This window comes from Dipodomys spectabilis, unplaced genomic scaffold (genome assembly GCF_019054845.1).
Source record: "Dipodomys spectabilis isolate Male_0828 unplaced genomic scaffold, ASM1905484v1 ptg000167l, whole genome shotgun sequence".
NCBI classification, from domain to species: Eukaryota; Metazoa; Chordata; class Mammalia; order Rodentia; family Heteromyidae; genus Dipodomys; species Dipodomys spectabilis.
The window spans coordinates 2,391,581-2,408,312 of record NW_024870844.1 but is presented as its reverse complement, the minus strand read 5'-3'; the positions used below and the strand labels follow the sequence as shown (position 1 = coordinate 2,408,312).

Below are 16,732 nucleotides of genomic sequence, written 5' to 3'. Positions count from 1 at the left end.
ATGTAAGAGATAAGCCTTGTGGGTAATCTTGAATGGTAGCAAAAATTCAGTAATTACTAAGGGACATTATTAAATTATTTGTAGTTAGGTATAACTACTAGTATCTTTTACATGCCAATGGAGGCTACAAATATATAACGACGTGGACATACTCTATTAACATTTTAGGTTTGCTTTTAATTTTAAGGAAATATACTATAAAATACAAAATGGAAATGAAATGAGCATGAGGATGTATTTCAGTGGTGGATTGTGCTCATCTACCAAGTGGTCCTGGGTTCTTTCTCAGCATTACAAAACAGGGTGAAGGAAGCCAGAGAAATATAATATATTCAATTCACCTCTGTAAAACGCATAAAATAATTAAGATATAAAACAACTGCTAAATATTAAAAAATGATATAAAACACATGACATGAGATTCTTAACAGCTATGAAAGATACATTCAAAATTTGGTGATCATTTTAGCACAGCTCATTGTTTTTAAAAAAGTAATTTGCAAAATACCCATGTTCATTATATATTAAGCACTTAGTTGCTTGTAGAGATGTGGAGAATGAAATGTAATCAATGGAAAAATATTCTCTGTCATTCATGACCTATCATTTTTTAAGTGATAGCTTTCCAATCTTTCCTAGCTCCTAACAGAAAAGGTTGGTGATATGTTATTCTGGGCCTTAGATAGATAACTAATATTGTGTCAGAAATACAACATACATGAAAAGACACATTAGTTAAATATTGTAATATAACCACCAAAACAAATGGTAGAATTTGTTTCTTATGCTTAGATTTTACCACCTGCTGCTGATCCAGGCCTAGGATATATTTTTCCAATTGTAAGAGAATAAGAAAAGAGCAGAATTATTATTTTTTTGAAGCAGAAAAAAAATCTGTGCACGAAGGTGTGTGTGCGTGTGCGTGAATGCACACACACACACACACACACACACACACACACACACACACACACGAATGTGCCCGGTAGAGAGGGAAGAGAATGGATGCCATATTAATAGACTTGGTTTAATCAAACAGTCATTAACACTGACTCAATAGATTAACATTTCCTTTTACTACAAAAGACATTTAATGCTATTTATTCAAAGGGCAGGATAACATTTGTTTGCACTTTCCATTGGTAGGATGATACATCTATTATTTTCTCTCTATTTTTTAATGGTTTTTATTGTAAAGATACTGTACAGGGGGTTACAGTTACATGAGTAAGGTAATGAGCACATGTCCTATCGAGCACTGTTACCTCCTCCTTTGATTTTCCCCCACCATCACTTCCCTCCCTACCTCTCCCACTCCTCCTTCCCCCCTCCAAGTTGTAAAGTTCGTTTTCAGCATAGTGTCCTGTATATTTCATCATTACAATGGGTCAACCTGCATCCCCATTTCAGCATTCTGCTATACCCCTTCCCCTTCCCAAATTTCAAACATGTATACACAAGATGAGGAACACCTGAATCAAATACAGTGAAAACAGGGGTTATACTGTGAGGGAAGATCTGAACTTGTAGTTCAATCTGAGCTGAACATTAGTTACTTAATAACTGAATGACTATATTATATGCAAGAATATCTACTAGCAAGGACTTGTAATTATTTATACTACATACAATTTGGGAAAGAATGAATATTGTAGAAGGAATCACTAACAGTTGATAAATTACAAGTACTATACAAGAAAATTAATCAACTTAAAGGACTTTAGTAAGGAAAATCATAATAAGCAAAGTTATTGAACTTAATTTGTACAGCTTCTCAGGTGGGTTGTATATCATAAATACAATTCTGAACATATTAAATAGTGGTACAACGCATTGGCTATATTCAGCCTAATATTTTGATTCAGATCTCAAATGTAGGTCAACCTTGAGATAAATATTCGAAACAAACCTATAAACATTTCTGTGGTTGTTGTGATTAGTTACATGAATATATATGACTTCATCCATATTTTGCTATGAATGTGGCTCATATTTGAAAGAGAAAAAAAGTGGAAAAGAAATTGAATGATTCATGATTATGCAAAATATTCTTCCACGAATACACAGTTGACTGTGCATGATGCTGTTGAAATAGATAACCACCAAATACTATGGTTAGAATGCTCATGGATGTGTGCCTCATACTATGGGAACCCTTTTATGTTTTATCATACAATGTTTATGTTCCTTTTATAGCATGTTAAATTCCTTAATTTCAGATTACTTAAGGATAAAATGTAATTAAATAACTTGATCAGGATCAGGTAGTTAGGAAAGGGTAAATACCAGGCTCCCGATTTTCATTTTATTACAAACGATTCTCCTTTTCACTTTCCAGATGCTACTCCTAAGCTCATGATCAGGGAAAGAGAGACAACTCCTTAAGAATATAATCTTTCTGCACTCAAAATGTGACCTTTGCGCAATTTTGTTGAATAGATAAAGCTTAAAATGTCAGTCTTTTGTCTTAGAGACATGTGTAATACTTTCTTTTTAGACTTTCCTTTCTATCAAAACAAGGGAGGTACATGCTTCCTCTCTGAATAAAGAATGAATGAATTCATTATCCACACACAGCAAAAGAAGCAATGCAACATATGAGACATTGAGACCATCATATCATTTGGCATTTGGGAAGAGAATTTATGTTCCATTACTAATATGATAGGAATTCCATCGAATGGAATTCGCTTATCTATGGTCAGGGTAGTCACGGTACTTAACTGACAAATTCAAATCTTGAGGTACAGCCAATGGAGTTAACCAAGTGTAAATCTGAGCATGGCTAGGATTAGTCTGTGTGCTGCAGACGTTACTTTTATATTTACCAAAATTTGAAAGTTTTAGCGTCAGGACTTAATCAATTGTCAAAAAGAGAAATTTAATATATCAGATTCAAGTCTGTTTGTTCATATTCAAGTCCAAACATATTTCCCTCTTGGCTTGCTTATAAATATTCAGTGCCACAGAAACACAAATAAATAATTGGCCATCTCCAATGCATTCTGTATAATTTACAACAGATCAAAAGATTATTACATGCTAAAGTCAGCGTCAAATTCTATTGCATTGATGAGAAGTGAAAAATAATAACACGGCCCAAGCCAGCAATGAATTAATGGACTTACTGAATCTGTGCGTGTGTGTGTGTGAGTATGTGTGTGTGTCCATCTGTTTATGTGTGTAACTATTTTAAACTTAAGAATTTTTAGAATTAAGAAATACATATTGAATTCTGTTCTCTGAAAATAGGCTTGAAAAGATTAGAAGATTGTTTACCTCAAAAATCTTTATGAAAATTATATTAAGATAGCTTAAAAAATTAAATATAAATAACTTAAGTAATTAAAACAATCTTTCTACCTATGTCCTTTGCTAGTATATGCCTGAGACAAGCAGAAACGGTCAGATAAGTTGATGTTAGGCAAAATGAACCTCAAGATAGGGACTTAAATGTTTTTTCTTTCTTGCGATTGTTTCTAACATATTTATAAAATGATTTCTTTGTTTCTATGTATGTCCCTCCTCCACGGTATAAGCCCTGTTTTCACTGTATTTGATGTTGGTATAATTTGTGGAGTGGAAGTTAAAAAACAAATCATTTAAATAAGGATACAGGTGGACCCATTGCAACAATGAGATGTACAAGTCGTTATGTCAAAAAGCGAATTTACATCTTTGGAGAGGGGTGGGGTCAGGGGTGGAGATGGGAAGGGATGGGAAGGGGAAACAAAGGAGGAGGCAACAATGCTTGATAAGTAATGCACTCATTACCTTGCTCATATAATTGTAACCCCTCTGTAAGGTATTTTCACAATTAAAAAAATAATCTTAATCTCATAGAAACATATCCCATGGTCAATTTTTATTGAACAACAAAATTTATTTTACCCATTTGTAGCTATGTTCCTTTTATGATTACTAGCTGATTCTTCCCTTCTATTGAGTTTTTGATCCTTGTAGATAGATAGATAGATAGATAGATAGATAGATAGATAGATAGATAGATATTATTACCTTGAACAAGTAATAATATCTCAAAATAAGTTGTGCTCTACACAAAATACACAGAAATAAATCATTTAGCATACATACAATTTCTATTTCTTTTAAATATTATATTTATATCCATGGAATAAAGCTTGTTTCCTCTGTTTGTTCAGATGTGTTCTTTTATAATCTAAGGTCTAAAAATGTTATTTGGAATAAAAATTCATATAACTTTTTTAAGTAGCCGAGTATTTACTACTTTTTTTCCATATGGACTGGTCAGATGCCATAATCACCATGTTAGTGTAGCAGAACTTGAACCAGTTAGGGGAAAGTTGAGTTGCATGTTTACAATGGAATGCCCTCAATGCTGATGTTATTTTTTCCTTCCCATAGGGAACCACAGTCAGATATCACGTGTGCCTGTTGCTATTAAAGTGCTGGATGTCAATGACAACGCCCCTGAATTCGCATCCGAATATGAGGCATTTTTATGTGAAAATGGAAAACCCGGCCAAGTAAATATCTCCATGTTGTTAATGCTGAATATGTTTGTATACAACTGTCTCATATTTCTTTAACCTGCCTTATCCCGTGCATTTGCATCGTTTGTGATCTGCGGTAATCCAGGAGAGAAACACACCCAAATGGGAGCAGAAAGGGACTACTTTTCTGCAGATGTTAATTCTCTTCCTACTTATGACTGAATTGGCTCCTAAAACCAGAACAACCTGCTCTACCATGAACTCAGAGCCAAAAACACTGTCTTAAAGTATAAAAGGTTTTAGACAATAACTGGGATTTTCTTAGAGTGCTGGGCCATTAACTGTAACTTCCTGGTAACAGACAGTAAGTAAGCTCAAAGGGAATTGATTTTCCTTTTACATTATAAGCATACAAATAACATACAATAGTGTATTCTAAGAAGACTAGTAGGCTATAGGCAATTGTAGGAAGTGGGTGATGGGATCTGGACAAATGTAGATGTATTTATATGTTTAGATAAACATGAGATGGACAGCTAGTTTAGATATGCATGTAAAGTACCTAAGATTGTGCAGTGGTGTGTCTTTTTTTCCCATTCTGCAACATATGGTATAGATAGGAATAGTGAAGAGAGCAAAAAGAAAGGCAGAAGGCAAAACAGATGGAAGACAAAAATAAGGAGAAAAATAGGAAAGGTAAAAGGAAAGAAGAGAAGAAAGGGAAGAAGCAAGAGAAGGAAGAAGAGAAGAAAAGGGAGGGGAAAATAAGTAGGCAGGGCTGGAGAGAGAAAGGAAGGGAGGAAAGAAGGGAGAGAGGGAAGGATTAGAGGGAAGAAAAAAGGGGGACGGATGAAAGGGGAAAATGAGAGAAAAGGGAAATAAGGATGGAGAAAGGATGGAAGGAGAGAGAGGAAGTTAGGAAGGGAGGGAAATAAAGAATAGGGAGAAAGGGAGGGAGGTAAAGAAGAAGGGAATGAGGGTTAAACAAGTAAGAAGAAGAATAAAAAATAAGAACCTGCTATCCTCTGAATGTCAAAATGGAAATAGCCTATGTAAAATTCTACAAACCACAAATGTAATAGATTTATTTTAACAAGGTGCCAAAGTACTGTATGTTTAAGAAATTTATCATTTTTCAACTTCCTAATTTATTTCTGGATGGTGACATTTTAATTTAAATAAACAGCAGCTGACAGCATGACACTGGAGTTGTTAATCCAACTATTCTTGTGCCTCATGTGGGTGTTAGGAATTAAACTTACTATTTGCCAAGCAGCTTACCTGACAAGAGTCAGACTTTTTTTTTTACCCCTAATGAAAAGAATAGCACTGTAGCTTTTATTTAATTATTACAAAAGGTGAATGTGTTACCTGCCCATAAAACAGTGGGCAATTTCTCCTATACTATTCACACATATCTGAAGGATTAGTATTGTTTCTATCTACCAAAATCTGACCTCTCTGCACACAAGAAAGCTACAATTCTAATAATAAAACCAATTATTTTTAAGAACCTAGACATTGTTTACTCATCAAAATATCCAGCTTTAGCAGTGGTACACTTTTGTTTTTATAATATTCCCCACATTAGCATTAGATGTTTCTTAATTTTATCATGTGAAATTTCCCCCTATGGTTTATATATTTTGAGAATATGTGTGGTCCTTTGGGGATGATGATGTTGACAACGACAATGACTGTGTGAGTGTGTGTGTATGTGTGTGTGTGTGTGTGTGTGAACACATATCCCAGTAAATATCTTTTACCTAAGTTGTGGATTGATTTGGCAGGGAATTTGATCAAAATATGATAGGTCAGGTTCAAGAATATGCTGTTGTGTGGACTGGAAAATTGCCGAGATAATGTAGTCAGACAGAGTTATATGCTAGACATTTTCCTATCACAGTATCTGAAAAAAAATAAAAACAATCTTTAAGGATTTAAACAAAATCTCATTGCTAGTGCAGAAATCATCACGCAAGTTATGAGGTTGATGGCACTGATGTTTCAAACACTTGACATTTTGGCTTCCCAGGAGATATTGACAGGAATGTTTTCGGGGTCTGTGCAAGTCTGGAGGCTTAATCTCAGAATTTTGACTCTTTCCAAGGTTTGAATGATTTTTTTTTCAGCCATTCTTCAAAAAAATGCATTGTTTCTTTATCTTTCCTATCTAATATCAAAATAAAGAAGTTGACTTATGACTTTTTTACAAATCACAAAAATTGACTTGTTTTGTAAAGAAATGAGTGTGTGTGTGTGTGTGTGTGTGTGTGTGTGTGTCCACACATCTCTAATGGATGTGGATGTGTTTGGGCGTGGTCAGGTAGAGTTTATTTGGTTACATGGTCAATTTTTGACTATTTAACATGGCTTTTGGACATACAGCTAACTGCTTGAGGCATACCTATGCCACTGCTCATTCTTTTCTGAATTATTTGAACTATTGTGTCAGCCAGAATTCATGTTTATTCCTTATGTCATTCCTAGGCCAGCCTTAATACTCAACACCTAATATTTATACTGAATTTTTTTTTTTTTACCAAATTCATGTATTCCATCCACAACTTTGGTACTCATTTACAAAGGTTTGACATATATACACCTGTCATCGTCTCTTGTAATCTGCACCAATGACTGACTCACTGCACAAGTAGACTATCCATTCTCAGATTATCACACTGTCATGAACACTCAAGATCAACAACTGCCTTAGGTCTAAATTGATACTCATCTCAATATTTTCCACAATGAGTGTCTGCTTTGTAATAGTTTCAGAGAAGGACAGATGCATTGGAGTATGTGTTTGACGCAGAAGGTATGGATTTCAGGCTAACTCAGATGGAGTTCCCTGGGAGATGCTGTTGCTGGAGTCCTTTAGTAATAATCAAGAGCAAGCCATTAACACACCTTGTCAATATAAACTGCTTGAATTGTGAGGGCCTAGGTAAAGAGGTGTTTAAAACATCTTATAGGATGAGAAACAATGTCATTGCCAGGTGTTGGTGGTTCATGACTATAATTTTAGCTACTCAGGAAGCTAAAATCTGAGAATCTTGGTTTGAACTTAGCCTGGGGAGACATATCCAGGAGACTCTTTTCTCCAATCAACTAACAAAACCTGGAGATATGGCCCAATGGCAACAATTCAGCCTTGAGCAAGAAAACCAAGCAAGCTTTTGAGGCTCTGAACTCAAAACTTAGTACTAGAACAAAAGGAGAGAGAGAGAGAGAGAGAGAGAGAGAGAGGAGGGAAGGCAGGAAGGAAGGCAGGAAGGAAGGCAGGAAGGCAGGAAGGAAAGAAAAGAAAGAAGGAAGGAAGGAGAAAAAGAAAGAAAAAAGAAAGAAAGATATCTATAAATATAGAGTATATATTGAAATTAATCTTGTCTATGTAATTTGACACCTATAAACAAAATCAGAATTTAAAAGAAGGGTGAGGCCCTTCATATTTCATGGGCAATTATTACTTGTTCAGGATCTATCTGTTCTAGAAGAGATACAGGCACACTTTGAAAACAGGATTGGAAAGTGAACCTCTCTCATTCTACCACATTCTTATAATTCTGAAGTAGAAGATTATCTAGATGTCTTTTTCCTGTCATAGGAAATTTGAGGCTATAATCTACTACACAAGTCAATTAAAAACCCTTTTGATTGGACTCTTTTAAAATAGCTATTCTGTTACATAAGCATCAAAAGAATTATTTATGAATTTTAGTTTTTTTTCTATTTAAAAAACAAAATTGAGTATTTACAGGTAAGTTGCCTCAAGCCAAAAGACAGAGATGATGTAAGTCTTTAGACATTAATTCAACAAAGGCCTGATGTGATTATTTATATATTATTTGACTCTAAGTTAAGATGATGGATTGAAAACATACTCTTTCCTTATAGGAATGTGTATTAGTATTTACAAAATTAGGAAGCAAAATATGTGTCTTACAGTTCACATTCCTGATAGAATAGTAGCTCTTCGTGAGTACATTTCACTGGGCATTAACTAAGAGTCAGGACTTGTCCAGACACTAGAAAATTAGTTGCTTGCAACACTTAGAAATTTGTCTTTTTTTCATCATAGAATTTTCTCTCTGGCAAATTGGAATGTAACTTGAAAGTGGTAGATTTGCAAGAAAATGCTTCAATATACTCAGGACAGAAAGTTGATGAAGAGAAAAGGTAGGGTGATAGAAAAGACCTCTTAATGTAGGACCAAGTCTCGCAAGGACAGGAAACAGTACTGAAAAGAGTCAACTTAGGATAAACAAGATACTGTCTAAAGAAAATTTTAGTCTAGCTAGATGGGTAGAGGTCTGGGTAAAAATGATGGAGAGCTCAGAAATTCTTGTAATACATATGACAGCACCCCATTCAGAACCAAGTATGAAAGTAATGTACTACTTCTGTGATCAGTTTTGCCTAGAAGATCTTTCAGAACTCCGTACTACATTTTATATCCTTGATAGAATTGAGCTAGAATTTTATGCATCACAAATAGCCTTGTTTACCATGCGTGGACTTAGAGTCACTTGTTTTAGATGGTTCATCATTGCAAGTACTGAGCTGAATATTACCTTTCTAGGTTCAAGTCAAGGTCTCTTCTTGAATATCTGACAATGCTCCTTGTTTGAAAGTTCATTAAATAACCACCTGCATGAGCTATTTTTGTCCTGAGGAAAGAGCTCTTACAAATTAATAGGAGGGGGGCTGGGAAGGTGGCTCAGTGGTAGAGCGCTTGCCTTGCATGCATGAGGCCCTGGGGTTGATTCCTCAGCACCACATAAGCGAAAAGAAAAAAGCCGGAAGTAGTGCTGTGGCTCAAGTGGTAGAGCGCTAGCCTTGAGCTGAAGAGCTGAGGAACAGTGTCCCACGACTGGACCCCCCCCAAAAATAGGAGGGAGCTACAAATAAATCTAGTAGAACCGGGCACTGGTGGCTCACACCTATAATCCTGGCAACTCAGGAAGCTAAGATCTGAGGATCTTGGTTCAAAGCCAGGCCAGGCAGCAAAGTCCTTGAGACTCTTCCTCCTCCATCCTCCCCCCCCCCACCCGCGCCCTGTGAGACTCTTATCTCCAATAAATCACCAGAAAACAAGATGTAGCTCTGTGGCTCAAGTGGTAGAGCTCTAGCCTTGAGCTGAAGAGCTGAAGGACAGAGCCCAGCCCCAGAGTTTAAGCCCCAGGACCAACAAAAAGCAAAAATCTAGTAAAGTATAATTTGAGCTTTATCGTCATGAATACTACAAAGATCTTCTGTTTAGTAATTGAGTCATTATGTCTACATTAAAAAGAAAAAGAAAAAAATCAGAAACTTTTTTTTTAATGCCAATTCTGGGATTTAAACTCAGGAACTTGGTTCTTTCTCTGAGCCAAGGTGAGCATTCTATCATTTGAGCCAAAGCTCCACTTCAAACATTTTGGTGATCACTTGAAGATAAGAGTCTCAAAAACTTGCTTTGAACCCCAGTCCTCAGATCTCAGCTTCCTGGGTAGCTACAATGACAGGTATGAGCCACTGGTACCAGCAAAATACAAACTCTTTAATTCCCATCCTCTGACTAATACTGTAGTAATAAAATTCTACTTAGTATGGTGGTTCTCATGTTCACACACACACACAAACACACACACACACACACTCACACACACACACAATATAACAAGCCATAGTTGAACACATACATAAAAATACATAGCTATCCATACCTGACACTCAAAGAATATTCTCAACATTTTAGAATTACATTGCTAGTGCATTTTATTTGGGGATGAGAAATATTTTGAAACCAAGTTCTTATATACTACTGTGGAAACAGCTGTACTCACATACACTAGAATTAAGCTCACCTCTAGATGTCAAAAATTTTCAGTTATCTACCGAACAATATTTATTATGCACAAGCTGTTAATTATTGTGATATGATCTCAGGCAACACTATTAAAATTATTTTTATGAAGCTTAGTAAGAAAGGAAGTTTATAAGGAGAAGGAATAGATGATATTTGAATTGTTGGAAAGTGTGTGAAAATAAACATTAAAGCAACTAGACAGAGGAGAACAAAGGAAATTCAGAAAGGTAATAGTGTTGTCAGAGGAACTTACCTTTTAAGTGGGTATCATTTATGGTAAATGAAGAAAGACTAGGCATGAAAAGAGCCTTCTAGCCAGCAGCATGCCACGTGCAAAGACCCTAAAGGGAGAAAGATCTTATTCTTTTGAAGAATTGAAGACGTCTCTGGCTAGAGTATAATAAGCAAGCATGAGATTGTAAGTAGCTTTGTATCTGAATAAAATCTACACACATACATAAATGCATGTAAAGCAGGAAAAGCTTTTAGGATGCTATATTTAAAATCGATATTTATGTCCTGAGATGGCAATAGGGGGAAAAGCAATGCTGCTTGCATAATTTTATATTTATATATAAAAATCATATATATATAAATATAAATAAGTAAACATATAGATAGATATGAAGTAATATATACAAATGTTTGATATAATCTATGTGGCTCTGATAATTGGGTTTTACAATCCCACTTTATAAATATGGAAGCTGAGGCTGATAAAGGAATATGGGTTTTACTTAAAGCCATGAACCCTGGGCTAGGAAGGTGTTTCAGTGGTAGAGTGCTTGCCTTGCATGCATGAGGCCCTGGGTTAGAATCCTTAGCACCACTTAAGCAGAAAAAGCTGGAAGTGGTGCTGTGGCTCAACTGGTAGAGCTCTAACCTTGAGCTGAATTGCTGAGGACCATTGCTCAAGCCCAGAGTTCAAGCCCCACAAGCAACAACCACAGCAAAAAAAGCCCTGAAACCTGGCAAAGACATATGTTAAAGTCAGCTCATTTTTTTTGGTCAGTCCTCAGGGCCTGGGCACTGTCCTTGAGCTTCTTTTGCTCAAAGCTAGCACTCTACCATTTGAGCCACAGCACCACTTCTTGTTTTTTCTGTGTATGTGGTACTGAGAAATGGAACTCAGGGCTTCATGCATGCTAGGCAATCACTCTACTACCACGGCACATTCCCAGCCCTAAAGTCATCTTTTAAAGATGCAAAAGTCCTTGTATTTTCTAGGGTCATAAAATTTTCCCAAAAGAAGTATAACTTTGAAAGTTCATTACCAATGCAACACACATCTCCTAAAAAAATATTCATGATCATTTGACTCAGATCAATTGTGAACAATTGGTTCCAAAAACAAAAGCAACTCCTGACACTAATAACATGACTCAAAAGATTTCCATGGAAAGTAAGATCATAAGATAGAAAGTCTCATAAGGAAAGCCACGATAATTATCCCTTGATAAACACCAGCAATGAATAAGTTTGTGAATTTATTGCTGTTTTAGTTTCTGTGGGTCTTTTTTTCTAATAAATAGGAAACAATAAAATGAAATGAAATGATGGCATTTCATAACACTCGTGAAGCAGTAAGTGTAGGAGATTTAATTTTAACTTTCCTGCCAGCAGGCATCTTTCATGATCTATCTGCATACACAGGAGGGAAGCAGGATTGATTTTGAAACAGATGGGAGGGATGGCCTCACCAAAAAGCACAGAATACTATATTCACTTTATTCTGTTTAGAATAAGGGGGTGGTGAATTAATGGGATGCATGAAGTAATATAGGATGAGAACATATGTAACCAAACTTATTCCAAGAGAATCATTAATCAAGGTTTATGGTAGAATGTTGACAGAAAGACAAAACCCAAATGCAGAAATATAATTGGATAGTGTGTGGCTCAAACGATGCAATTGTGAGTTATACCTTTATTATTTACACAGTGTGTGACTCACGGTTAAAATATGAGTAGGTTTAAAGTGTCTCATCTGAAGAGTCAACAGATACAAATATAGCGTACATAGCTATATCTTACAAGCCCAATAGGCAGGTATGATAACTAGTAGTTAGAATTTGGAAATCTAACATTTAAATTGCTCCAAAAGCCTGAATGTTTTTTGGACATCAACATGATGCCACAACTTCACAAATGACTTTGAGTGACAGGTCACAAAGCATAGGCAAACTATAATGTTGTGTGAGATTTGGTGTATATGAAAAAGAAATAAATTTCATGTGTCTGCTAGGGTCTCATCCTCAGATATCTGTTTATATCTATGAAATGTACTCTAAACATTGAAAACTAAAGCCTGAAGTTCATAACACTTCTGGTTCAAATATTTCAGACAAAGCGAACTCAACCTGTAGTTATTTTCACCATTTTCAAGTCTAAGGAACACAATGCCAATTTTTAGTTTTGTATTTAGGTTTTTTATTGTCATGTCTTTATGAACTTACTTGGAAAAACATACTATAAATGGTTTCTAAGTTGATCAATACAATAGACTAGAGTCTGACATCCCTATAATCTTCTGATCATTGAAAAGTATTTTATTTTTTAAAAAGGACTCACACTTTATTCTTTCTCCTGTAACTTTCAGGGTTAGTGTTTGTTTTTAATATTTTAAATTAGCTACAACTGCACAAAGAAACAGACTATATACATCCTTTCAGAAATTTTTATATGTAGCCTCTGTGTCAGCTGAACCTCTTGTGGGATTACAAGTACTATATCTTTTGTTCTGGCCCTTAATTGAATAAAGATTAATGATCCACAGAGGAAACAAAAATGGTATAAAAGATGTCTTAGAAATCATAGGAGATTCAGGCTGATCTATTCTTTTTGTATCAACCTGTGAGTTACTGAATATGAATTTAGGATAGTAAATAGGTTGGCACATGGTCATGCCTGTTTTCTTTGATCCCGTATGACATAATGAGGAATATAATTTTGAGTGAAATCCTACACACCATAGTTAGTAAGACTTTGACTTTGTGCTAAACACATAAACTGGATACAATCTGGTACCATCCACACTGACATATTACTAGATAGTCAAGGAAATTACCCCGACCAGGTTATGTAAATATATCTTCACACAAAGGTTAAAAGCATCTGTAAAGATCTTTAAGATGCAGGTGGAGTGTTAAAAGATAGCATTTCATCACTTCGTGATGAAAATTTTTATTGTAGCCTATGATCTACATTGTACTATGGTAAAAATGGTGGTGGTGGTGGTGTAGTGGTGGTGGCGTGTGTGTGTGTGTGTGTGTGTGTGTGTGTGTGTGTGTGTGCACGCGCACGCGCTTGTTTATCAGATAAGGTTGGGGAAAAATGAATTAAAGATAAACATAATTATCATATGCTTTTTTGTTTATCCTTTTCCCTTATATTTATGAACACATTTGTGTGTGTGTGTGTGTGTGTATGTGTGTGTGTGTATGTGTGTGTGTGTGTTTGTGTGTGTGTGTGTGTGTGTGTGTGTGTGTGTGTATTGGTAGAGCTCATATAACCAACAGTTCATGAAGTATTTTGTTTTCACACACATACTGCATTATAAAATCTTTCACATTTCCACCAGGGGATATTTAGAATTAGTGGTCAATGGAACTCAATAACCAAACCTTGCTCTTTGAAAATAAAGGATGGACATGATCCAGCTTAGGAAGCAATGGTGATGATCATCAAGAGTCAATGGGATACATGCCTATCCAGAAATAAGATGGAGAGAGTGGAGTGGAGAAGAGATTGGGAATTGAAACTTCTGAGCTATGCTAAAATCGGTGGCTTTTACCCAACTGGTTAAACTTAATTATTAAAAGAGACTAATAGAAGGACTGATTTGTTTGCCATATAGATCATTTTAATGCTATATACAACATGCAAGGTATACAGGGTCTGGCAAAAGAATGTAGAGAGTAGAAGATTGCCACAAAGGATGCCCAAGTTTGCCCACACATCATTCAGCAAACTTTACTTTGTGTTTATTTTGTTTTGCTTGAATTTAGTGTCATTAAAGTCAAAGAGATGGAAAACAAGTGACAACACTGATTAAATTGTTGGAATTTCTACAGTGGGTTGTTGAAGGCATCTACCCAGAGGCCAATGGATTACACTTAGTATTTAAGAGCAAATAGAATCTATTTGCCTCTTTCTACTATGTTCTCTGTAGGTTATACTTTAAGCTGTCTGTTTTGAATAATAGTCTATTTGGAACAAGAGCAAAAAAGAAAACAAAGAAAAAAGGAAGGACTCCTTTGATGAATAGGAAAAACAAATCTTAGTAGGAATTGGATTGTCATGCCAATTATTCAAAACATTGTGGTTAAATACTTCACAAGGATATGATGATGGTGATGGTGATTACATTTAAGCTACATTATACACTTTGGGAATAATTAGGTCATTGTGAGATTCTGATATAATTTCCCAGATACCGATATTTTCTCCTCATGGTTATGAAAAGTTGATTTCTCTTTCATGCACAATTTTTATTTTCAATAACCCCTTTTTTGAGGAATTACTTTTCAACCCATTTTGTTATTTTTTATCTGATTCTGGATACCATACTCTGAGCTATGTGTTTTATTTCTCTAAATTATACACATATAAAAATATTTTAAAATAATTTTACTTGCATGTTGGCAAAATCATATGGAGCTGACTTATGGGTCATCCATTGATTCTCAGTGTAAACACCATCACTTCTAAGAAAGTGATAAGTCTTTCAGAAAAGTCAGTGTTGATCATCAGAAATTAGCCAACAATAATGGAAGAGTCAAAATCCTTAAATATGTGCTATTCCACCACCGTTGATTTCTCCATTTTTTTCCATTGATCCTCTTGACCAAACCTTGCAATTTACCTCACTACAGGGGAAAAGAAGAAAAGGTAAACCAGGCTTTTGTATGAAAGTGACAGTGGGCTTTGATTTCAGACACTCAAGTCCTTATCCTTGCCACGTCTTCATATATGACCCTTATATTCTGGATTCTTTGAAGAATAGTACCAAATGTTGCAACCAGCGAATCCTCTCCCATCTTTTCCACAATCAGATAGAACCCTGGATTCTGAATGTTAAATTAGCTATTCATTTTACCAGGTAGAATTCAGAAGAAAGTTTCTACTGCTAAGACACAGGACATGAGCAAGGAGGATGGATTGCTTATCCTTCCACATTTACCAGAATATTGGAAACCCCAGGATAATATAAATGCACTTAGCTCCTCAGGAGGCTGAGATCTGAGGATCGCGGTTCAAAGCCAGCCCGGGCATGAAAGTCCGTGAGACTCTTATCTCCAAAAAACCTCTAGAAAACTGGAAGTGGCACTGTGGCTCAAGTGGTAGAGTGCTCACCTTGAACTGAAGAGCTGAGGGACAGCACCCAAGCCCAGAGTTCAAGCCCCACGACCGACACACACACACACACACACACACACACACACACACACACACATATGCATTCACAGGAAGTGTGAACCTCCACACACTTAAGACAACCTGGTATATCTGGTAGGGGAGAAAGACTGGATTTATAATCAAACATATATGATATAGACAGTTCAGATGTACTGGAATACTGCTAGGTCTTTTAACTAATGCTTCTTCTTAAGGCATTGCAAAGATTTTATAAGAATATAGAAATGTGACTGCTGTCCTCTATGCATACAATAATTTATATAGTCAATACTTAGCATTGAGAAAACAGTAGTGAGAGGCAAGAAAGATCTCATAGATTTTTAAGCTTGGCAACTCAACGCTGATCAATCAACTACAGGAACTCACAGGCAAGTGTGATCCCAAGATCCTGTTTTCCTTGTTAACAGATTAGGTCATCAGAAATGCATTGTCTGCTGACTTCTTAACTTTTCTAAAATTATTAATGGCAGCAATACTCTACTATTACTTAATACTTGAGTTACTGTGAACTATCCTCAAGTACAATAACTCTTGATAAAACAATCTGATTTAGGATAACTTACAGAGTTTTCTTTATTGTCAGCATTATGGACTGGTACAAAATTCTAATACTTCTTTTCAGTTTCATGACAGAAACATTATGTGATTTCATATTAGTAGTCTCAGGAATTAGATCAGAGGTCTCTCCCACTGAAGTTTAAACATGTTCCTGGAATGTATTTATGTTTTGTCTCAATTTTATGTATGTACAGACTCCTATACACACACGCATGCACACACGCACACACACACACACATACTGCACATTGATTGCTTTGTTTCCCTTGAAATGGAATGAATTTCACAAGAGATTATTAACCATTAGATTTATTTCCAACTTTATAGGTAGAAAATCAAATATTTAAACTGAAAGTTAAATGCTTATTCCTAAATGCCTGTAACATCTCTGAAAATTTTTGTATTGTTTCAATGAAATAACTGCCTAATT

At 35.6% G+C, this 16,732-nt stretch overlaps 1 protein-coding gene across 1 annotated transcript in view; it reads left to right on the top strand.

Moving 5' to 3' along the window:
* Nucleotides 1-16,732, top strand: part of Cdh8 (cadherin 8) — a 346,195-nt gene that overhangs the window by 281,140 nt on the left and 48,323 nt on the right. The window contains exon 9 of the mRNA XM_042693465.1: nucleotides 4,387-4,508. Within this exon, the coding sequence (XP_042549399.1) occupies nucleotides 4,387-4,508 (122 nt within the window). The remainder of the gene's footprint in view (nucleotides 1-4,386; nucleotides 4,509-16,732) is intronic.